The sequence below is a fragment of the Ciona intestinalis genome, chromosome 14 (genome assembly GCF_000224145.3).
Source record: "Ciona intestinalis chromosome 14, KH, whole genome shotgun sequence".
Classification (NCBI taxonomy): domain Eukaryota; kingdom Metazoa; phylum Chordata; class Ascidiacea; order Phlebobranchia; family Cionidae; genus Ciona; species Ciona intestinalis.
This window is the reverse complement of record NC_020179.2, coordinates 1269066-1294383: the sequence shown is the minus strand read 5'-3', so window position 1 is coordinate 1294383 and position 25318 is coordinate 1269066. Positions and strand designations below refer to the sequence as shown.

Genomic DNA, 25318 nt, shown 5'->3' with positions numbered 1-25318 from the left:
TTTTTGTTAAAATTTTTATTTTATATTTTAGGCCTGAATTTGAAAAACTGAGATATTCTGGCTCCGTTTCTGAGTCCTCAGGATCGGCTGCATCTTCCTCAATAGATGGGATCAGTGGTCCTCTTATAGTTCGTGCATTAGATAAGGACATAGGTGACAACGGCAGGGTCAGATACTCCATCGCAGAAGCCTCAGACGAGATTCATGAGCGTTTCAGTGTTGACCAATACACCGGTGCTGTTCGCACTAAAGCTGGAGCGAATTTGTTTGATTACAGCATTGTGCAACACTATTCTTTTGAAGTAAGGACCATTGACATTTGTTTCATATGTTATAGAAAATGTTATTTTTTCCTTAAAAGTTTTTTAATTTTGTCTGTTAAATAGAAATATGCATTTTACAAAACCTATATTTAAAAACCAAATACTTTTTACAGGTTAAAGCATCTGACATCGGCAGTCCAACTTTAAGGTCCAGCAGAAATGCTGAAGTTACAGTCAACATTATAAGAACAGGCATCTCTTCACCCAAATTCTCTAAAAGCCACTACAGCTCCAATCTGTACTTGCCAACATGTAATGGTGTGGTCATAAGCCAAGAAATTTCTGCTTCATATTCTGACCCATTTAACCAAAACAATGTCACATACTCTATTACTGGTGGCAATGTTGGCAATGCGTTTTCAATTGATTTAACTACTGGTGCAGTTACTGTAAGTGACTCTTCTGACATGCAAAATCAGTATGCACTTAGACTGCAGGCGTCTGATGGTATTAGAAGCACAGTCACAGTGCTAACTGTAATGCTGCACAATCTGGAAAGCCAACTCAGTTTCTCCAAAGAAATATATGAAGCAGAAGTTATGGAAAGTTCTACAGAGGTAAGAGTTAAATGGAATTTTTTTTATTTTGATCATAACGAAGAACGGGAGAGTTTACAAAAGCGATAAACGGGTAGCAATGTTAAAAAACGGTTGTTAAAACTTGCCTTTTGATAAAACAAAAAGAGAAATATTGTTTTGGATAACAGTTACTAGATATACAAGTGATCATTCTTTTAAAAGTGCAAGTGATCAAAAATCGTTTAAAAGTATTTGACTAACCGCAAACATGGCTAAATTATACATAAGTTATGCAGCCAAATTATTTATTTATAAGCATACACTTTATCTACTGTTTTCTGTAATAATTTCTTCACCAAAACTGTCTTCTATTTTTTCACACGTTTTGTGATATTGCAAAGTAAAATAACAGTTAAAACAAAATCCTTTAATTTTATTATGTTTTCTATAGATTGAACCAGTTGTTGTGGTGACTGTAGCTGGTTTGGAGCTTGAAGACAACATTAGGTTTACTATTCTTAACCCAACTCCGCACTTTAAAATTGGCATCACATCTGGTATTATTGAAACGACTGGTGTACCTGTGGACAGAGAATCAAATCTTGCTTATGAGGTATGTTGCTGTTTTAGGTTGGAATCAAATTTTAATGTTCTACTACTTTGAGTCATGGTTTTAATTAAGGTTGAGATATAATAAACCAAATGAATGAATGTATAACTAAAGCTTGTTTAATTTTGTATGGCGGGGCAACAACAGGGGTTATAACATGGGTGTTCAAACACCTTGTGTCTGCTTACAAGTTACCATGTTAATCACTTTGTGGGTAATTCATTTTTGGGAGTTTTATTGCTACAAAACTGTTTTCATTAATTACTAAATGTTTTGTCACTGCTTTAAATGCATCAAAGTCTAAATCTCATCTGTTTTAGATCCTTGTTGAAGCAGTTGATGTAAACATGCCACAAAATGGTGGTCAAGTAAGAAGAGGCCGATGTATTGTCAATGTAACAATCAATGATTGTAATGATAACAATCCCCTATTTGTTGGCTTGCCATATTACTCAACTGTACAAGTTGATGCCCTACCCCACACATTCGTCAAACAGGTAAAAATCTAAAAAAAATCACTATTTTTATCCCTAAATATATTATTTGAAATATTAAAATTTCAGTAAATATTGGCAAAGCGACAGTCAGTATGGTACTGTATGTATCTATAAACATAATATAAAATTTACATGGCTAACATGAATGATGATATACCAGTTACGTCACATTATTTCCAGTGAAGTAATTAAACTTCTCTTATATAAATTTATTAGTTCAGCATACATTCCAAAGCAATGACTAAGATGTGATGTAATCCCCATACCATAAGTTACTTATTTTCATTTTTATTATATTCAGACTGCTAATATTGATACAATGTTTTTAAAATACACCAGGCAAACAAAAATGGAGAACTTCACATTTAATATGATCTTCATACCCAGTCTACATTCTATACCATTATTTATGTTTTATTTTGTGCTTATTTTTAGTAGAACCCAAATTAAGTCAAAATTTAATTTTTTAAAGTGTATTTAAGAAGTAATTTTAAAATCATTTAGTTTTATTCTTTTTTATCTTTTTTTTCAAGGTCCATGCTATAGATGCAGATACAGGTTTAAATGGCCAAGTAACATACACTCTCAGTGGTTCATATTCTGAGTTATTTACCATTGATCCAGTAACAGGGAATATTACAGTCAGTCTCACACCCGCTGGTGTATTAGGAAGCAACAATGCTAATTTCAACATCACATTAACAGCAACTGACATGGGTAAGTGTGAACTTAACAATACATAACATAAGCAGGCATGATGTGTATGAAAAAGGACATCAGTGTTCTTTCGACTGTTTTTTTTTTTAAACACATGCTTAAATAAGTGCCATTTATTCATATATTCATTCATTCACTCTTTCACTCTTTCACTCTTTCACTCTTTCACTCTTTCACTCTTTTCTAAATTTAAATCTTCTAGTATTTTTTTTAAATCAAAAACTTCTTCCAGGCACCCCAAAACGATCCGGGACTTCAAATCTTCGAATTTCTCTCGTCAACCGAGCCACGCCAGTCTTCACCATGCCATTCTATGATGAAATAATGGTACCAGAGGATGCAAAGCTTCACACAGTAGTAACATCTGATGTGTTGGCTTCAAGCCCAGATGGTTCAGATGTGTATTACACCATAGAAAGTGGTGACCCTCTGCAGTTATTTGATATTGACTTTATTGGAGGTAGGATTCACAATAAAAAATATTTTTAGTATATTAATCAAAGCGAAAAGTATGACAAAAATTTGTTACAATCACACAGTAAAGAAATAACGTAAAAGAAATCGCTTTGAAATGAATATTATTAACTTTTAAAATGTCTCTTTATATAATGAATGCTAATAACTAAAATTAGTTTCTAAAATTAAAAATAATAATTCTTCCCCCCCAAAAAAATATGTGTTCTAATTTGTTATCAATATTTTTAATATTTTAACTTTTCCTCAAGGTACTATTACCACCATGGGCAGCCTGGACTTTGAAAAAAGAAACCATTACCAGCTCCGAGTTAGGGCAAGGGATGCAGCGTCAAGAGCATACGCAGATGTGGAAGTTACACTCCGAGTGACGGATATAAATGACAATGACCCAATTTTTACTGAGAACGTTTACTCACATACTTTACCCGAATATACAAGAGTAGGAACTCAAGTGGCAAAGGTGAATTTATAATAATAATAACAACTTAATTTATCTCCTGATTTAGTAGAAATACTTTAAACAAAAGACAGGATATAGCAACAAAACAACAGTTGTTAAAACACCCTTACAGTTAAAAACATATTTACATTTAATTGGAAGTAAATAAGCGTGGTCACTAGTCACTACACCTAGCAGACAAAGAAGCCATTTATGTTTAGTTATTTTTAAGTTAAACTTCTAAAAAAAACAAAAGGGTGCGTAAAGACACGATGCATAGAATAATGTTAGAAAATGAATATTTTATATGTTGAGGTCCTGTGGCAAGGCCTGAGATTTAGGTCTGTTATGGTAATTACAGCTGAAACCTATAACATGTTTTAATGTTTTTTTGTACTTACTAAGTGAAATTTCGCGTGGCATTGGGGTCTATACAGGATGCTACAGAAGTATTACTAACAGGTTGTCCAAATTTTTAGCTAGATAGGTAAAACACGATGCAGTGTAACTTGTAAGTGAAAACCTATTATATAAAACGCACTATATTATAACTACTGTCGGTTTAATTTATTTGAGAAAAAATAAGCGAAATTCAATTCCATTTAAAGTATAAATTTTTGCAAATTCAAAATACCAATTTTTTAATTTCAAAATTTTATTTTTTTAAATTTAAAAATTTATTTTTTTAATTTCAAGTTTCAATTTTGCTAAACTTTTCGTTTTCAGGTTGAAGCAACTGATGCAGACTCCGGAGCATTTGGTTCCCTCTCCTACACCATCCTCCCTGGCTCCGAGGATGTTGGGAGTTTATTCCTCATCGATTTAGAAACTGGAGTAATCTGGACAGCGAGCAATTTAGACGCAGAAACAAAATCTGAAATGGAATTTGTCGTCAGAGCTTCTGATGGCGGTTCTCCGGCCCGGTATTGTGATGTCACAGTGAGGGTCATTGTAAACGACGTCAATGATAACCCTCCCATATTTGACCAGGTATAAATTCTAGTGTTTTTGCTTAACTAAAAAAATTTAAAAACCATTTTTTTAGTAATTAAGAAATGTAGTTTATTGTAAAATCAACAACATTGTCAAAAATATGTAAGGTTGCTTTGTTATAGTTTACAACAATATAAGAAATCCTTCTCAGAGCACATGTGGAGTAAAAATGATTAAAATGACAACTTAGTTACTATTTCCTTTATAAATTGGTTATATAAATGTAATAATTTTTTTGTTTTCAGAGCGTGTATGAGTTCTTCATTAGTTCAGAGGCAAAAGCTCAGAGTTTTGTTGGAAAAGTGTTGGCTTCAGATCCTGATGTGTCTGACAAAAATAAAATCAGATATTCTTTGAGGCAAACAAGCGATGGGATGCTAGAAATTGATCAACCAACAGGTAAGTGGTATTTTGATAATAATTTATTAGGTCCTTCCATTGCTATGTTGAAATTGGTATGTATTGTTTGTGTCTGGACTCTGGAGTATGAAAGGGTGGCAGGTGCCCAATTGACAACTCATTACAGGCCACGAGGTGTAAGAAGACACTGGTGTTATAACTTTTATGAGGTGTATAAACACACAGTGTATTTTTTTCAAAAACCACAAAGTCTAAATTCTCAACTGTAAGCATTAACTGCTGTAAACATCTGCCATAATGAATACAAACGAAAAAAAACTTTAAAACTATATATATACATATTTTTTCAGGCATTATTACTCTTGCTTCCACTAATGCTTTCAAAGACATTGCAAAAGTTTATGCGAATGTATCAGCTACAGACGGTCTATTTACTACCACAGTGGATATTATGGTTCAAATCAATACACAAGATACATCACCTAATGCATTGTTGTTTGATCAACCTGCATATAACTTCACAATAGAGGAAAATCAGGCTGCAGGATCAATCGTTGGCACTGTAAGTTTTTAAAAAGGCATATTTTAAGTATAGTTACTAGCATATTATACTTTATAAGTTAAAAAAGCAAAAATTCCAAGGCTTCTCTGTCTTAAGATATTTTGTTTTTTAGCACTTCTAACTTTTAAGACCAGACACATATAGAATATTTGTATGTATCTAGAACTAGTATTAAAAGGGGGGATATTGTTTTTCAGCCCATAAGTGCCTTGCTATAAAACCTCACCCATATATAAAATACACCGGTGTTATATCTTATATATAAAAATCTCCAAAAATATAACAATCCACAACAAAACATACATGATAACTCGTAAGCTGGCATGTGGTGTATGAAACCGAACACCAATGTTATACCGACTGTCATTTTCCTGCCACGCGAGGATAAAGTAAGTTACATTCATTCATTCATAAAATAACCTGGCAGTAATTCAATGGGCGTCATATTTAGGCCCGTGTTATATTCCTTCCTTTAAATTAAAGCCTATTACTAAAACGACAAGAATTCCAAAAAATAAATATAAATTTTCCACTCAGATTGGTGCACAATCAACCAGTACCGCATCATTTTCGATGGAAAGCGAAAATTTTAATTCTGATTTGTTCACCATTCACCCAAATTCTGGTGTCATCACAACCACACAGAGTATTGACAGAGAAACAATAGCAGTTGGACATAATGTTGCTTTGGTTCAATTCTACATCACAGTTACAGATGAAATTGGTAACTAACTGTTTAATGTCATAATTTTTAATTTATTTTGTATTAATATGTGTTAATATTATTCTGTATTGAATAAATAATAATTTACCTAATAATATTAAACAATTTAATTCAAAGAGTATATTTTTTTAAATTTTGTACAGTTATTTGTTTTTTTGCCGCAAACTGAAAAGATGCATAAAATAAAATAATTTTGTAAACCCATTTCACTATAGTTACATTGTACATAACAAAATTAATACTGTATAACCTATTAATTATAGGCTGATTTAGATTGCATTTTCTGCATGTCGTATTATATACACAGCTTACTTGTTGTGTTCACATTCATTCACTCACTTTAAATTCACAGGTCAAATAAACAGAACATTAGTCTCTGTGAAGATTACAGATGTAAATGACAATCCACCAGTTTTCTTGCAAAGTAGTTATGGAGCTGTACTTGTGGTAACAGAAGCCGAACTGTATTCTAAAGTCTTACAGGTACTAGTTTAAGAAATGTTTCTAATTTTTGGAGTAACACTATCATTTTAGGTTCAGATATTAAATTGGCCATAAATCCTATGTTTGCGTGCTACTATATAGAATGTAGCAGGACAGTATTATATTTTAAACTGCATAAAATTGTTGTATTGAAAGTTTTAAAGAACAGCACGACAAGTGTGATTAAAAATATTTAAAAAAAACGAATAAAAATGACAGCAAAAAAGGACAAAATAACAGATTTTATAAATTATTTTATTGCAGGATTTTTTTATTGCAGGAGCATCATAAGCATACAGCTCCAACCAATAGCTTTTATAAGACTTTTAACATTTGGAAGTCCACATTTTTGCCTATACACCTATCTATATATAATCGATTATTTTCAAATACAGGTATCGACAAATGATTATGATTATGGGGTGAATGGTAGTGTGAGATACTCCATAGTTGAAGATCTAAACACAGCTAAAGAACTTTTAACACTGGATATGGACACTGGGGAACTAACACTACGACAAAACCCACAAAGACTCAGTGAGTTTTGAACATTTTTTTCAAAAGATACCATAACAATATCATTGCAGAGTTTTAATGTGAATGTTATTTCGTTTATGGAAAAATAGGTTTCCAAATTTACTTTCTGATAAATAACATTTGCATTGGCATTATTTTGCGTTTTGTTATGCCTAAATCTTCTATTTATTTGGTTTAAATAAATGAATGTAACTTACTTTCTCTTCACGTGACTACCAGAGTTGTTATAACACAGGTGTTCTGCTTCATACACCTTGTGCCAGCTTATGAGTTACCAAGTATGTTACTTTGTTGGTTTCCATGAAATAAATTTAGTCCTACCAAAAACGGATTCTTTTAGAATAAAAACAGCATTTTCCAATCTTAACCTAAAAACCAAGGAACCCTAATCATTTTGCTTTCATTTTTTTACAATTTTACACAAATATTCAAAATTTTCGCACTTTTTTTTAGGAAACCGTCAAGTTTTAAGTTTCTTTATAAGAGCTACTGATGGTGGAAGTGTGGAAAAACTAAGAAGTTTGACTTCTGTTTCAATTTATTTGACAAGTCATCCTGAGTCAGTACCAATATTCACACAGGATGTTTATGAAGCTACTATTGCAGAGAACCAAGTCAGCTCAAATGTAAGTTTTATAGGGTAATGACCAGTTTAGACTTAAGTCTCATGTTCCCTAGTAGGTCTAGATGTAGGACCTTACTTCTGTAGATTAGAAAGTATATATTGGTATTGATTATGTAATTAATAGGATTTTGATGCTATGAAATGAAACAGACAAAAATCAAGTCCAACCAATTGTATAACATAATATATTTATTTTGTAAATGGAATCGTCAGTTTAATATTCAAACAAAATCTTAAATCAATAAAGCTAATTTTTTATAAAATATTCAAAATTAAAAACATTGGAATCACAAGTAAATGCTATGGTACCTTAAACAGTATATTTCGGTGGCATCTGCTACAGACTTGAACCCAATTTTAGTGTCAATTTTAAAATAATACAAATTTTAACATAATTGTTTTGAATTTCAGTTAACTACAGTCAAAGCAAGTGCAAATGGTACAGAGATAATATACAAGTTGGCACACCATTTCATTGACTCTTCTCTTGAAACAGAGGATGATTATGAATATGCTGAAGAAGACATGATAACTGGTAAATTACAAGTGTTTTAACAACTGTTGTTTTGTTGCTATGTCCTGTCTTTTCGTTAAAATATTTCTAAATCTTAGCTACCGTAATCGAAGAGACAAATAAAGTTATATATGAAATTGCATGTCAGCTTCACAACCAGTGAAAATTTATAAGAAAATTCTTTTTTTGGTTGGACTAGAATTATGTTCTAAGATTCACCTTGTCAGAAATTAAAATATTTAATATTCTCATATACTTTCCAACTTGTAAATTTACCACTATTTACCTAAAACTTAAATTAAAAATAGATTTAATTTTTGATCTTACCATATTTCACGTTTTAGTTTCTGTCTTTTTACCTAAACTACTGTGTTTTTATTTCCACTTACTTCATTTTCACTTAGTCCGGCGCCGTGGCAAAGTGGTTAGCGCGTCTGCCTCTAACCAAGAGGTAATGGGTTCAAGGCAGGTCGCTGCTACCATTGTGGGCATATGTGTCCTTGGACAAAACACTTTATAACAATTGTTCTATATTTATTTTTTAGAACCACCCAACATAACAACAGAGCTTTACCCTGAAGCTGACATGTTTAGTGTTGACTCTGTATCAGGTCAAATATCATTGCTTAACCCAGTGGATAGAGAACACAAATCATCATATGAAGTTACAGTACTTGCATTTGTCAAAACTACCCCAGAACTTGTAGCTTCAGCTAAGGTAATGTAGAACTGGAAATTCACTGTGGCATATGGCAATTTTATAAAACATGCCAGGGAAAAATTAAAGGTTGTGAATGTAGTTAGGTCTATAATTAAGGAAAACGTAGAAATCTGTCATTTGCCATAAGCATATAACTTTCTGTTGCATTTAATTAATATTGTATATATATATATAAATCTGCAATATTAATATGCTGCTGTGGCTCACTGGTTAGAGCGCTTATTGTAAGCAAAGAATGCGCAGTTCAATGCTTGATGTTATACAAATTTGTTTGTGTTTTGCTAAAATGTAAATTTAATCATTAATTTTTATTCTTTTAGGTGCAAATACGAATAACTGACGTGAATGACTATTCTCCCACATTTATGTCATCCAATTATGAAGTGTCAATCACTGAAGGACTACCAGCTGGTCAAAATGTTGTACAAGTACATGCTGTTGATAAGGATAATGGAGAATTTGGCAAATTTACTTACAGGTAAGAATTGCGTTTAGTATTGTTGTTACAGTTGCACAATAAGCACTTGAATGTAGTTTTAATATCTGGTGTATAGGAATTACCAGTTTTATACCTTGAACAGTCAACATGAGACGTATGAATTAATAAATTATAATTTTAATGTAAACGATTATATTAGTATTACAACTTAACAGCAAGCATAAGGTGTATGGGTGCACTATATATGTATGAAAATCAAGAAAACACTGGTGTTATTATTTGACAGTAAGCATTATGTGTTTGAATAAACCATATGTCTGGTGTGTAAGCTGACATTAAGCTATGACTGGAGTAATGCCCAATTTAACTACAAGCCTGAAAACTTGCATTTAAACCAAATTTAATTCTAACTTTCTTTTATAGCATAAAGTCAAGCCCCACCAACAACAACACAGACTTTTTCTCTATCGATCCCAAAACCGGTTTAATCCAGTCATTACTGCCTCTGGATCGGGAAATCAAACCGTTTTACACCCTTACTGTACAAGCAATTGACTTGGCTGGCAACAATGATACAACTAGTGTTAATATTAATGTAGTCGACATTAATGATTCTCCACCTGAGTTTTCTGGGAATAGATACACAATCACTATATCAGAAAGGTTGATACTTTGTAGATAGTTTTAGAAATTTCACGTAAATCATACTTTGTAGAAATGTAGAAAGTTTTAGAAATTTCGCGTAAAAGCCTGTGACATACACAATGAACTTAATGTGAAAATTTGTATGCAAAAAAAAGTTTCTATATTTTGTGGCATTTATGCCATTTTTCCATTTGCACAGTCAATTTTAAGATTTTAACTAGGTATTGTAAAATGTGTATAAATGTAGAACCAATTTTTGTGCATTTTTTCCTATGTTTTTTTTAAATGAAACTTTAAAATCGCGTTTTGGTCATGGATATCTCATAACATACGATTATATTTCAGTGTCGATGTGGGGTATTTGACCAGAAAATTTTTGCGAATTTCTGACAATGATACCTCGCTAAGTACCAATATTCAAGTCTACATAACAGTTGGTAACTCAGATGGAAAATTTGCAGTTGTAACTAAAAGTCAAAAACAAAAGAATCTTGTAACTGCTGGCCTGCAGGTATATATTGGTGCTTTTAATTTATAAATAGTATGACATTACTAGGTGAAAAAAATATACTGTATAACTATTTTCATGCCTAAGTTATAATATTTTTTTACAAAAGTTACATTTTTGCATACACATTTTTTTGCATATGCCTTATATACACATTGACAGAAGTTTTTAAGTTTCAATTATCAAAAAGTTGTTTTTCTGGGGTAATGAGCCAAATCTAGGCTAAATCCCAGGACCTCACCCATACAGAATAAAAACAAATCAAAAAGTTATTAAATTAAACCTGCTACCATATAGCATATGTTATTAAATTTTAAACATTTTTCAGGTGGTAAAATCGCTAGACCGTGAAGACAAAGACCATTATGAGCTCACAATACTAGCTACTGATGGCTTGTATACAGATACAACAGTTGTTCATGTAACTATTGGGGATATTAATGACAATGCACCTGATTGTAGCCAGGTAAGAATAGGTGTAGGTATTTTATTTTTAAAGGTGCTGTAATCTGTAAGGGGACCATATGTTTGGGGGCTTTTAACCTTTTTATTTACAAAGGTATTAGAACAAAAAATTGTCAAATCTTTAAATTTGGTCTTAAATTTTTCCTTTTTTAAAAGTATTAAAATTAGTGTTTTATGATTTTTGGTTCTAAATTTGTCAGGCTCTAATGAAAAATCACATTACCTGGACTCTTAGCATAAGGTATCCGGGAATTTTGATTTAATATTTATTTTCAATATTACAGTTGGAATACAGAGGTTTTGTTCGTGAGGATGCAGCAACTCAGACATTAATTCTCAATATTTTATCTACGGATGCTGATATAGGAGAAGCTGGCCGTGTTAGCTACCAGTTAACAGGAACCGGTTCTGACCAGTTTAATCTGGATCCTCGTACAGGTAAATGAGAATTATTTTGAATCAAAATTGGTTAAAAAAAATTTTTTGGTTAAAATTTATAAAAACAGAAAAACAATTAATTTTTTTTCGCAGGCGAATTGCGAACTGCAAGGGCACTGGACCGTGAAATAACATCAGAATATTCACTCACTGCTATTTCTATAGATGGTGGGGATAAGCAGTGCATTAGCAAGGTAAGACATTCCATTCTATATAGAAGTACTAGACAAGGAACACAGAAAAGTGTAGGCAATAAAACTATACATTTTTCAAGTTTTGAAATTTTGCATAAAAATACGCAGAAAAATAGCTTTAAAAATTAAACAATAATAGTTAAAAAAAATATTGACTGTTAAATATATTTTAAAATGATCATACAAATTTTGCACATCTCAGGTCCACATAACTGTTGAGGATATAAATGATAACCCTCCTATATTTGTTTCAACATCACTGAGGCATTCAACACGTGAAAACACGCCAACTAATTCATCTCTGCATAGAGTGGTTGCTTTTGACCCAGATCAAGGTATAACTCATGCATTATAATATTACATGGTGTAGAGACCACGCTTATTTCTTCCAATTAAATGTTAAATATGTTTTTAACTGTAAACGTGTTTTAACAACTGTTGTTCTGTCGCTATATCCTAACTTTTTGTTTAAAATATTTCAAAATTTTGTTAGCGTTATTGTAAAGACAAATAAAAGTTAGCATTATTGAAAAAGTTTTTTTTTTGTATTTATGCAACTATAAAAGTCCTAGTTTTAAATATCATTAAAGTAGTTATTACAAATAATAAACAAAATGCATTTTAATGTCATTACATTTAAAAAAAAAACAATTGTGAATTTTTTGTCTGACATGCCACTGAAAATAATTCATTTTTTCCACACAGGTTTAAATGGCTCAGTTACATACCAGCTTCGAGATAATATGAACAACCAGTTTAGTATCGAATCCAAAACCGGTGTGTTGGTTTTGAACAAACCACTTGACAGAGAAACAGTTCCTTCTTATCAAATCGAGATCATTGTAAGTTTTATTTTTAATAGAGTATAGAACTTTTTCAGTGTATGGGCCATTTTGTGCATAGGAGTATAAGTATAGTTTAATATAATATTTTTTTTAGTGGATAACTTAAACAATTGCTAGGTATAAACATTTTATGTGCATTGTCGAGTTATAACTTGTGCGCCTATATACTGTATTTATACACATACTTAGTGTCAAGTATAAAATGGGTATCTTCTTAGACACTAGATAAACATGGTTTATTTTACCTTATACTATTTTACTTCAACAAATATTCGTGAAGAATTTGAAACTTAATAAATACATCATTATGACATCACACAGGCAATTGATGACGGCACAATGCGAATGTCCACCACTGATATTCTACATCTACAAATACTTGATGTGAATGACAACCCTCCGATTTTTGACTTAAACCAGGTTAGTTTCTTATTTAAACAAATCAAGTAGGTTTTTTAAAGCAAAAAGTTTTAAATTTTTAATACATAAAATGCTTTTTTTTATATTAAAACACATTGAAATGTTTCGTTTATAATACTGTATTAAAAATCTTATTTTGGATATTGTAACAAAACAAATGTCACATTTTCACATCACACTGTACTAGAAAATATTTTGTTTTGCGAAAATCACATCACACTTAAATAAAATGTGAAATGTTGGTCAGCAAAATAACAAACTTCAAAAATATCTGTACACTGAGTAAGATTCATGGCAGAATATATCACCACTGTAAAAATTTCTCTATTCACAGTACAATACTGAGTTTCGTGAAGATGCCAGTGTTGGCTTGGTAGTATTACAAGTTTCAGCACATAGTATTGACAGTGGTGCAAATGCAAAACTACGTTATTCTATCACACACGGAAATGAACATGGAAAATTTGTAATCAATCAGGACAGTGGTATGTTATGATAAAAAAAAATTGATGTTTATTTTTTTAAATTACCATTTAATGTTTTTAAGATACTCAACAGTTAAGTTTGTTTTTAATTTTTTTTTTGTTTTTTAAACAAATTCTGTTAATCTTATTTGTTTTTTTCGGTATATACTTATTTTGGGTATAACTTTATAATTTTTTATTACAAATTGGCATTATTTTTGCAGGTGAAATTCGTCTCATTGCAACTGTAGATTACGAGAGTGACCAAAGCTATGTGCTCACTATATCAGCAGCAGATAGAAGTTCAAATCCTCTATCTAGTGAATGCACAGTTCGCATAGCAATTATTGATGTGAATGATAATGCACCTGTTTTCACTGCCACCAGTTATGAGGTAAACTTTATTCCTAATGCTACTTCTCTGGCGCGTAGCAAAGTGGTTACCGCGTCTGCCTCTGACCTAGAGGTAAAGGTTCAAGGCTTGTCGCCTCTACCATTGTGGGCGTATGTGTCATTTGGCAAGACACTTAACGGCAATTGCTCCAACCCAGTGGTCACTAATGGGTTTTCCACATGATCAGCCATACATTAAAAAAATAAAAAAATACCTCAAAAAATAGTTACCCACAAAATAATTTACATGGTAACTCGTAAGCTAGCACGTTATTTTAAATTTAGCCAACACAGGACAAATTTTCAATGTATTTTACCACAGTCCCTTCTACTGAATAATGCAATACATATGCACCTGTCAAGCTTACTTAAATACAGGAGAGGCTATAATGGTTAGACACACAGTCCTGAATCAAATTTTAATGTTTATTTTAATCACATTTTCAGATTGAAATATCGGAAGACGCTGAAATTGGGCGAACAGTTACTACAGTTTCTGCTACAGACAAGGACAGTGGGGCAGCTGGCAATATTACATATACCCTTGGTTCTAATACATCCCCATTCAAAATTCACCCTGTAACTGGTGCAGTTACAATTACAGAGCCAGGAATCGACTATGAGACAAAACAGTCGTTTTCCATCCAAATTTTCGCAACTGATCACGGCTTACCCGCTCAAAGTGCTGAAACTACTTTAGTGGTGACAGTCACAGATGTCAATGACAACCAACCGACATTTATAGTTACACCCCCTCCCAATGCTGATAGTGGTAGTGTCCAATGTTCGGAAGATGCCACAAACTGCACAGTATTTGCACATGAGAGCTCCAGTAACTCTGTTGTGCATGGTGTTGTCAGTTTGAATGCCACAGATGCAGATGGTGTTAACAATGGACAACCTTTTAGATATCGAATCATGCCTGGAGCCTCTTCAGGTAATTTGGAATATTATATACTCCATATTGTTACTTTGTGGACATTTTATCATTGAATATGTAAGCCCATTAGGTCACAATTAGACCAATCATTATGTTTAAAAAAAAAATCTCGCTTACAAGTAAAATACATGGTAGCTCTTTTCCGGCCCTGCGACGAAAAAGCAAGTTACATTCATTCATTTCAAATGTCTGATAACTGGCTTAAAATCACTGTTTTACTATTAAAACTATTTATAAACTCAGCGTAAAGTTAAAATGTGCAGCACATTTTAATGGTCATAGGTCATACTGCCTTGTGGTAAAGTAGTTAAATTGCTTGCTACACTTATAGACCACTATAAAGACTAAAATAAATCAGTAATATTTATTCATTCATATATTTTAAATAAAAAAATAAACTAATAATAATTTTTAGATCTGTTTTACTTGGATGATCAAAATGTCCTCAAATCTCGCCAACCATTGCGACTTAATGACGCATCCCAGAATCTCAACTCCCAAAGATTAGTACATCAGTTGTCATTGGAGGTGAAGGATTCAGGATCCCCGGCTCCTCTCACATCCGCTCCTCTTCTTCTGAACATCATTGTGCTCAAGGAAAGCCAGTATGCTCCACAAATGACTTCTCATTATATCCACGTCAGTGTGTTTGGAGGTAAGTTGCTTTTTCATCTGAATTCATTTTACCAAAAAAAATATGAAAAAAACAACAAAGTTATATACGTTGTTACCCTTAAGCGGACTGTATGAAACAGAAAACCTGTGTTTGTAGGTAAGATGTTGTATCTTCTGAAGTCTTTTGAAAAGTTAAATACGTGTCAATTCTTAAGAGGGCATGAGGTGTATGAAACAGAACACCTTTGTTGTAAAGACTGTCGTTGCCCTCCTTACACATGGATAAATAAATTACATTTATTCAAGTGGAAAATTTGTAATACCAACTACATCCCATTTATTGTAACTTTTGGTATAAAAAAAACATTAAATTAACTAAGTAGAGTTAATTATACGCTGTATTTATAGATGAGTTCTGTGGAGGTCAAATCACTCAGAGCTTACACGCCACCGATCGGGACCTATTTGATGAAGACAGACTTCGTTTCTCTCTAGCGACACCTGACGACTTTGAAAGGTTTTTAATCTACCCCACCAGTGGCGCTATCATCTCAGAATCTCCATTGCAAACTGGCACGCATGATATATCGGTTCGTGTTAGCGATGGAAGCCGTTTTAACGTGGCAGCCATACCGGTTAAAGTGACAGAAATAACACAGCTTGCACTTGAAAACAGCGTCTCCATCTCATTTGTTGGTATACAAGATAAGGAGCAATATCTTGCCTTATTTCACTCACTCTTCATTGACCAATTGTCCGTTAGTGTTCTTCCAAATGGATTTAACAGGGAAAGAGACTTGATAGTGATTTCGTTACAGTCAATTGAAGATAGAGTTGAATTGCTATTTAGTGTGAAAAGGCCGCCACCAGATACATTTTCACGAAGTTTTTATCAATCAAAACGACTGAAATCAAGCTTAGAAACCAACCGAGAACTCATTGAAGAAAAACTAAGAGTCGAAGTTTTTAGCATTGAAGGTACTTCTTGTAGTAACATCCAATGCACGCAAGGAAAAAAGGCAAAATGCAGACAAGTGCCTTCATTAATCCCATACAGTAAAACCAACCCTTCTGACCCAGTTTCGTCAATCAGTTGGTCACTTGTCACCCCAAAATTCACCCGTCAAAGCGAATGTATTTGCCCACCTGGAACAGTAAGCCCAACATGTGAGCCTGCGTGCTCAGATACACGAAACCCGTGCTCTGATGGCCTCTTTTGCACTCCTGACCTGACAGAACCTAACAAGTATAGATGCTCCAACCCAATCCTACTACCTTCTGTTATGTCTTTTAATGGAAAATCTTCTGCAAATTACAAACTCAGCCGCAATATGAGACATACACCTTTCAGAGTAAATTTACGAATCCGTACATTCCAATCTAATGCAACTTTACTATACGCCACTGGCAACCAAGACTTTGCCCATTTGCAGACCTTTAATGGTTTGATAAAATTTTCCTTTGACTGTGGAAGTGGTCCACAATTTATAGTCCGAGACGCAGTAAAAATAAATGATGGACACTGGCACGACATCAATGTACAATCAGTCAGTCAACAGAACTCACCCTGTGGATTCCAAATTACTGTCGATCAAATATACACATCTCGGCTCTTAGCAAGCACTGGCCGTCCGAATTTGGACCTAACAGATGTCACATTAGGGGAATTCCCAGGCCAAGCAAGATCAAAGCGGAACAAGAGATCAAGAGAGCAGGAAAACAACATCCGGAGCGGGTTCAGAGGATGTTTGGAAGATGTGGAAGTAAACGAGGTTGATTTCATCAATCTTCCTCCCAACAGCAAGACATCAGGGATCACTTTGATCTCACTGGAAGATGTGGAGAACAGGTAAGAGATTGAGATGACTCAAATGATGATCATATTTATCCTCATAACAGCTACCTCTGTTTAGCATGTTCTTTTCTATGTTTTTTACACCTAATGTCCATAGTTGAGTTTTATGTTACATTTCATACACATAAACTATTGTATATAGCTTATATTTTAAGTAAGCTTATTTATGTATTGTATTTTTATACACAGTACATATTAGACCCCTTCTTTTTACTTTATTTTTAATTTTCCTTTTTTAAAAATTTTAGTATAAATGGCTAAAATCTGAGTTATCAAGATCCAGGTTTATAATTACACATAGGCTGGAGTAACAGGTCTTATAAACCGTAATTTGCCATACACTAGTCTAGCAACATATTTTGATATAATTTTTGATTGACAGCTGTATGGAAAGAGTTGTTACAATGGGAGCATGTATGAAGAACCCATGTTTAAATGGTGGCAGTTGTTTTCCTGCTGCCGATGGCCACCATAGATGTGACTGCCTGTCTAACTTTGTTGGTGACCGTTGTGAAGTGCTAAACCCTTGTGGTGGTGAGCCATGTTTAAATAATGGAAGGTGTCTTGCTACAGGACGTGAAGCCAGGTAAAAATATTTCAAAATAGTTCATATGGCACAGTAGCATTCAAAGTAACATATTAAAGTAAAGCTAGTTTTAATGTATTCTGTGATTTTAACTTTATTTTTAAAATATATTGTTTTTTTTTTTTGCTGAACAATATTGAAAGAATTTGCTGAACAATATTGAAAGTAATAAGCTATATGAGTGTGATATTTGATCTTTGTTATTGTTTTTGATAAGTTGTTTCAACACCCTGTTTCAAATACTTTGTGCCGCTTGCAAGTTACCTCGTATATAACTTTGTGCCTAATTAATTTTTGTGATTCTTTTACTTGTTTTTTAATGTATAGCTGACAATTTAGACAGCCCATTATGACCATTTGATCGGTAGCCTTCAACTTTGTAACTTTCTATTCCTAGCTGCCGCTGCAAGCCTGGATTTAGTGGTCACTTTTGTGAGGTGTTTGCTGGTTGCAAATCAAAGAAATGTCAGAATGATGGATCTTGTGTAATGGATAGCAGAAGCCATGCATCGTGCTCATGCATGAGGGGTTGGTCGGGCAAGCATTGTGAGAAGAATGTTAATGAATGTCTGACACCATTGGGATTGAAAACATGCGGGAAGCTGGAGCATTGTTTCGACTATCCTGGTGGTTTCGCTTGCAATTGCTCAGCTAGTGGGGGTAAGTGGATTCATTAGAATGTCCAATTTTTTCATAAATATATATATATATATATATAAGATTGCTTGGAGTACAATGTGTGTATAATATGACCTGTTTTACTAACAATATTGTATACAGTAATTGATTTTTTAATATAAAAACTGAGTTTTGAAGGAAGATACTTTTTAGTCAAAAAGTATATAATAAAGTAATAACTGGCTTGCTTTTATATTAAAAAAACACAATGTATTGTACAACAGGCATAAATGCTTTATGCACCGTATGATAACATATGTAGCTATACTTAAGTAAAGTTGATTTTTTTGCAGATGTTGCACAAGATACAAGATGTAATGCATACCATGCACACTTGAAAACTGCTCCTAGTGAGGCAGGTCTAGACATGCCCACTATTATAGCTATCATTGTGAGCTTTGTGGTACTGGTGGCCATTATAATCATTGTGGTTTTGCTAATACGTCGTCGTAGAAAAAAAACGAAACATTACAGAAGGGGTAGCCATCGGAGCAAGGAATTTGAACTTACAAATAGTTTTAATCCAGGTACGGGTACTGACTTTAGTGTATAAGTTTAAAACTTTAGCATTATCTATTTTGGTTTATTCAAATATTATGTAAAAACTGGATGAGTAGTTTTGGTTTCAGAACATTTTAGACATTGTTTAATAAAATTATTTTTTCTTTATGTGGTATAAATTAGCATTTTTCTAATTTTTTTAATATTTTTCTAAACTTTTACAGGCAGTATAGATATTGTTTAATAACAGCATTTTTTTGATATTTTGGTTTAATACAATTTTCATTTTTTTTTTTAATTTTTTAACTTTTACAGACAGTATAAGGGACCAACATCCACCCCCACCAATACCAAGCCCACCAACTGGTTATCGACCAACATCTCGTGAAATGTATGGTTACGACTCCACCAACCATATTGATCAAGTAAGTACCTTATAATGAAAAAACAAAAGAAATAAAAAAAAATGCAAAGCAGTTAGAATATCTATTTAGGCAGATTTAAACATGATTGTGAGCATTTTTAATCAGTAAAATCAGGGATAAATTGCGATTGCATTTTCTTTATTGTAGTATGCTTTAAATTTAATCATTATTTTACTGCACAGCTATTTTTTTGTAACACATTTTTTTTTCTAAACTACATTTCAGGTGTATTTAAACAAAAAATACACCATGTTTTAATAATTACATTTTTTATTTACCAGGAGCAGCGTAGACCTCTGTTCTGCAGAGTACAACCACAACCTGTAAGTCCATCATCTGTGTCAGATAACGACTCTATAAAAAAACCACCAGCTTCGTGGCAGGACTATGACTCACATAAGGTGTGTACAGTTCTATTAAAAATTTTTAAGGGTAAAATGTAGTTTTTCTTACATGAGTAAGGATAAAAGTCATTTATGTGTAGACTGTAGATACAGTCATAGCGTTTTCAATATTATGTACTCTTATATAGCTTTAATACAAATGTTTCCAAATTTAAATAGTAAAACTATCTGGTCTTTTTGTATAGGCTTGAGACAGTATGTTTGGAAGTTTTTTGTTTTTATGGGGTTTACAGCTTTATTTTTGTGTATTTTTATAAGTTGTTTCATAAATGGCCAGTCATATTAAAAGAACATTTAATTTTTAATAAGACTAAAAAAAGCATGTGTACAAAACTTATATGCAGAATTTTAGATTCTCATGCGCTTATAAGCCACAGCGTTTTAAAACAAATAGAAAATGTTTTATTTATCCGAATAATATAAAAAATTTTAGTTAAAGTGTGTGTAAATTTAAAATTCCTTGATTGGATTCCATAGTAGTTAACTTATACAATCAAGTGTCCTCTAGTACTGGGCTGTATATAACCTGTATATAACCTTAACCTATTAAACTCTGCTTTTCCTGTGCATTTTTACTCGCAAACTAACTTAACCTGGCTGACTAATCTTTCAAACGCAGTTTAACGGTTCGGCGTCTTCAGTTCAGACCAACTACAAGACCAGTGGCATTTCTATCAATGAACAACAAAGTAGGTCTTAATATATAGCGAAATTTTAAAAATACACCAAGCATGCTCTTATTGTAAAGTAGTGCAACCTTAGTGTAGGACTAACTTATTACCCTGCATCCCACTCTCCTCCTACCCCTCTTCTTTCTTTCTTTATTCTCTTCGCTCCTTTCAACACAGTTCTTCCACTTAGATCTACCGGAATCTTCCGACAGCGCGCACGAGGTAACTTTTCGCTCAAAAACTGCCTCTTACCACTCAAATGCACTTAGAATTCACAACTTATTTCTTTGTATGTAACAATGTACATGCACTGAACATGTGATATAACCAACCTTTTTACTGCATACTTTATACAACTTATATTTTTCTGCATTTGCGTTATATGCATACTTTACCATTCTTACCTGTTTAAATCTGTCACTTCAAAGAGATAAATTTATACCAGAACAGTCACAAAATCCTTTATCAAAATTTTTCCATGCACCCAATTCACATTCATTATCATTGATAAAACTGTCTTTTTATTATCCTTTCATACCATAATGAATTAAAAAAAGGGATAACAATGCATTTAATTAAAACTTATTATTTTAAACTATAATTCTTTTCTAAAACACACAATTAGTCATTTTGTACGTATAAGATGTTGCATACTTCTTCAGTAACAAATTTTTCTTTAAATTTTACCAACAATGTACACTTTTTATTAAGATTTAATATTATAGATTACGAAATGGGACGACACTTTTTATTAAGATTTAATATTATAGATTACGAATGGGACGATATGGTCCCCCCGCACCTTCCGTCCTTTGGAACCCGGTCCCACGGTGGCGCCAGCGATGTGCCAAGCTCACCCGACTCGCGAAGGAGCGTCAGCAGTCATGCCTCGCGTCGCAGTCGTCGTAGCGACCGCTCCAACGCACTCCCCGGACATTACTCGAGCAGCGCCAAGCGACGCAGAGAAAAACAACTCTTCCAGATGATCGATACACCGGTAAGAAAAAATGATAAGTAATGGGCTAACTCCAGCCTAAATCTTAGATACCCTAGCGTGCTTGGCTGTGGGACCTCACACCTAAAGAATCGAAAAGCATTAGGCCATTTTTGGTGTTAAAAATAATCCGACCGTTTTTTTTGTGCTTAAAATATAGGCTACAACAGATGTTACAACCTTACCTTTATAAAATAAGATCTTGTTGTTTTTTTTTATTAAAATAGGGTGACCGTTTTAAGTTTAAAATTACCGAAAGAAAAATTTCATAGAAATAATTGAATTTTTAAACAGATGAGGCCAGAAGACAAGATGCGAGTCCAGCAAGTCTTGAATGAAATAATGAACGAAAACGCTGAAAGTCTTCGTGGAAAAGACAGTCGTAACAGCAGCATCCGTAGCTCTTCTTCCCGATATCGACCGTCTCTTCCTCGCAACGAGCCGCTTCCTCCCCCGCCTCCGGAGCCTGTCTCCCCAACTCCCTTGGAGGACTCCTATCCTGCTCATCAGCGGAAGACAACCTGCTCCACAAGTGATGAACCCATGTCATCTTCGTCATGTCGCCCCTCTGGATCAGATTCCGACTCCGCTCCTAGGTCCTCCGGATCAGAAAGACTCCCACCCCCTCCCACTGATCATGAACTTCGAGTTCTACAAGAAGAAGATGAGGACACAGAACTGGATGCGGACCTCCCACCTCCTCTCGCTAACGAATCTTACTCCTCGCTCCTCGGAAGACCTTTTGATATAGGAGTACCAACTCCTGCCGCAGTCCGGAGCACAAAATTTCATCCGGATCAGTATCTTTACCGCCATCACCCCTCAGACATCAGTGAGACATCAGGATCAATCCCTGGAAGCTCTTTAAGTCTTGATGTTGCAGATTTAAACCGAAGATTGATGATTAATGGAGCAAATCAACCCCAGTATTCACATTACCTCCCAGAACCCACCCCACCCCCACCACTCAGACATGACAGTGAACGACTGGAAATGTCATCATTATCCGAAGCAGAAGAAGATGATGAACTTATCCCGGCCCCAGACCAGCGCCAGAAACGCCGCTACATCAGTAACGGTCGTCCTCCAATTGATCCCAAATCCCGATCTTCCCGTCGCCCAAAAAAGTCCGGAAACAGAAGTTACAAAAGAACTGAAAACCCTCGTCCTCTTCAAGTAGAACAACATAAACTCCACTCAAATGAAGCCTTACCAAGGGGAAACTTCTTCAGGCCTGTAAGCAGCGAAATAGGTTACATTGATGACGCCGGCGGAAATGACATCACTCTCATCTGATCTGCTGCTAACGTCATTGGGAATTCCCCGCTTTTATTATCGCCACCAAACGCTGTTAACTTATTCTACGCGTAAAGTTTTACTCGCGCCTGTTTCCACTGTGCATACAGTAACCGGCACTCGCCAAGTAACGTACTCATATAAAAAGAGGCTGGCGTACGACCACAGCCTCGTACACTACATTTTTACCCCAACAAGACATTTTTACAAGTTTCACGCAAGTCTAATTATAAGTTGTAGTTCATTTCGTTATTTTTCGTACTATTTTCGTTATATTTTGATGTAATTATGTTGGGTGATAGCCCTACTTCAAACACCTGCTGTATGAACAACTTTGGGTTCTATGCTAAATGTACAATGTAAGCTTCGCTATAATCTCGTTTTAATGATTTCCACGCATAGCGTATTCTTGAAGCTTTGCAAATAAAACAAATCGATATGTAAGGTCTTGTTTTAATTCCAAAAAGCAGGTTATTTTTAAGGACTTCTATGTTTGTTCGATGCCAGATTAGCTTAACAACAATATTTTATTTTGACAGCGAAAAACCAGATCCGTTTTTCAAAAGGGTCTACACTTATTTAGGCTTAGTTGAGCACAGTAGCATGGACTAAACACATGTGTAGTATCACAATAACGATTTTGTACAGGCTCATAAGATGACAAAGATCTGTACTTGAATTTGAAAGAAATAAATGGAACAAAGATTTTGAAAATTGTTTTAATCATATTCAGATACATTGTTAGAGACTTAAAATGTGCTTAAAAGATATAAAATGCGTGTGTAAGGTGCTTAAAATGTCGGTTACTGTTGACCAACAAGAACATAACGTATAAGACAAATGCGATTTCCATGACTGAAATGATATTTTTATGATGCAGGGAAACGATGTCATTTTATTTCAAGCGGTTCCTAAGAATGCGAAAATCATTCTGTTTACAAAATCTCTAATTTGGCGTTGTCGACTTTTTAGTTGAAAATACGTTGTTTTAGCGTGCCAGAATAAATGGCGAAGGATGAAAGAAAGGATTTCATCACCAAGTTAATATCTACCAACTTCAACAATCATGGGAATCTTAAATTCGCCAGTGAAACAGAACTGGACAGTTTTTTGGACGATGGAAATTGTTCGACTTTGGTGTCTTATCTTGACTCTGAGAAACAGATTCGTTTAGCAAATTCAGTAAGTAATTTTAACCATTTTAATTTATTTTATAATTAAATTTAGTTTGTAGATGAAATAGAATGTTATTACTGCTCAATTTTGTTATTTTTTCAAGTATGTTCAGTAAGTAAGATGTTATTGTTTTGTTCTTTGCATATTGTCATATTTAATTTAAATTGTTTATTTCGCTAAATAATGTTATATTTTAGGTTATTTTTCACACAGCATATAGTTAGTTTTCAACACAAATTTTTAACTTTTTTTTCGAAGAAGGTATTCATAGAACAAAGAAGGTATTCATTTACTATCTAAAAAAAATACTCACCTGTTTTAACCTTTTGTTTATGGGTTTATTAATGGTACTGGTATATAACTAAAACTAATCACGAAAATAAAAACCTTTTTATAGATAAGTGGGGATACAGCAAAGAAAAATGTCCTTGTGTTTTTTAAACCAAAACCTGAAACGATTACATTACAAAATCTTCATACAAATATTCTCATATCTTCAATGCCAGATGCTGTTAATGGCTTGTACCATAGTGTACAGAAGGTAAAGCAGTTTCCTCAGGATTATTTTATTTTTGAAGTAATTACAATTTATTGCAGAAAAAGGATCTTGTATTTTACTTTTGTTGTGTTTTCTCTTGTTTTTTTTGTTGAGTTTTTTTTGTTTATTTACTTATACAAAGTTTAAATCAGGATTGTAAAAGTTGTAAATCCGGACGGTGATCGTTTAATTTTATTGAAAATCCGGACGTAGTATGTTTTACGTGCGTCTGTCACCCAAGCTACCAAATCTTGTTATAAAGCATATTACTGACTATCACCACGACACCACAGTCTAGTGCGGGCGCCTGTGCGATAGAAACCGTTGTTAAAGCTGCGATCTAATGTTTTATGTTCGTCGCGTGTTCGTAATAATCAGCTAACGAAGTCGCTCGAGTAACAAACATTGCCGTGCTGCAATTTGACATTTTGCGCTTAATTGTTACGTCACATGTCTTATTGCAACATAACTATTAACTATGACGTTTCATTACGTAACAATCGGGAGGAATGCCCACTGCCCAACGAACCACGAGATCGAAACATCGTGTATGAGCGTCACATTTTTACGCTCTGCGCGGGCGTAGGAAATAAAGTAAGACGCATGCGGTAGCATACATTCTACACCTAACAAACGAAGCAATCGTGAATTTATTCTCGTGAAAAGTGCCGTATTGAAACTCTGGTTCTCGTGCGGTGCCAACGAACGATGTTTTTTGGCTTCCGTCC

At 33.7% G+C, this 25318-nt stretch overlaps 2 protein-coding genes across 2 annotated transcripts in view; both read left to right on the top strand.

Moving 5' to 3' along the window:
• Positions 1–23320, top strand: part of LOC100175143 (protocadherin Fat 1) — a 60663-nt gene extending 37343 nt beyond the window's left edge. The window contains exons 15-52 of the mRNA XM_018814715.2: positions 32–302; positions 437–880; positions 1293–1454; positions 1772–1948; positions 2482–2665; positions 2898–3125; positions 3391–3602; positions 4308–4571; positions 4820–4973; positions 5285–5496; positions 6034–6220; positions 6573–6703; positions 7099–7240; positions 7694–7866; positions 8277–8400; positions 8925–9097; positions 9421–9578; positions 9963–10202; positions 10530–10695; positions 11021–11158; positions 11442–11595; positions 11689–11789; positions 11992–12124; positions 12495–12631; positions 12956–13054; positions 13389–13539; positions 13743–13912; positions 14359–14848; positions 15267–15506; positions 15875–17315; positions 17704–17907; positions 18305–18567; positions 18879–19112; positions 19402–19511; positions 19793–19912; positions 20535–20604; positions 21357–21583; positions 21875–23320. Of these exons, the coding sequence (XP_018670260.2) occupies positions 32–302; positions 437–880; positions 1293–1454; positions 1772–1948; positions 2482–2665; positions 2898–3125; positions 3391–3602; positions 4308–4571; positions 4820–4973; positions 5285–5496; positions 6034–6220; positions 6573–6703; positions 7099–7240; positions 7694–7866; positions 8277–8400; positions 8925–9097; positions 9421–9578; positions 9963–10202; positions 10530–10695; positions 11021–11158; positions 11442–11595; positions 11689–11789; positions 11992–12124; positions 12495–12631; positions 12956–13054; positions 13389–13539; positions 13743–13912; positions 14359–14848; positions 15267–15506; positions 15875–17315; positions 17704–17907; positions 18305–18567; positions 18879–19112; positions 19402–19511; positions 19793–19912; positions 20535–20604; positions 21357–21583; positions 21875–22876 (9286 nt within the window). The 3' untranslated portion in view covers positions 22877–23320. The remainder of the gene's footprint in view (positions 1–31; positions 303–436; positions 881–1292; positions 1455–1771; positions 1949–2481; positions 2666–2897; positions 3126–3390; positions 3603–4307; positions 4572–4819; positions 4974–5284; positions 5497–6033; positions 6221–6572; positions 6704–7098; positions 7241–7693; positions 7867–8276; positions 8401–8924; positions 9098–9420; positions 9579–9962; positions 10203–10529; positions 10696–11020; positions 11159–11441; positions 11596–11688; positions 11790–11991; positions 12125–12494; positions 12632–12955; positions 13055–13388; positions 13540–13742; positions 13913–14358; positions 14849–15266; positions 15507–15874; positions 17316–17703; positions 17908–18304; positions 18568–18878; positions 19113–19401; positions 19512–19792; positions 19913–20534; positions 20605–21356; positions 21584–21874) is intronic.
• Positions 23321–23786: 466 nt separating this feature from the next.
• LOC108950056 (cytoplasmic dynein 2 heavy chain 1-like) overlaps positions 23787–25318 on the top strand; it is a 4616-nt gene continuing 3084 nt past the window's right edge. Inside the window, exons 1-2 of the mRNA XM_026837470.1 lie at positions 23787–24058; positions 24450–24593. Of these exons, the coding sequence (XP_026693271.1) occupies positions 23882–24058; positions 24450–24593 (321 nt within the window). The 5' untranslated portion in view covers positions 23787–23881. The remainder of the gene's footprint in view (positions 24059–24449; positions 24594–25318) is intronic.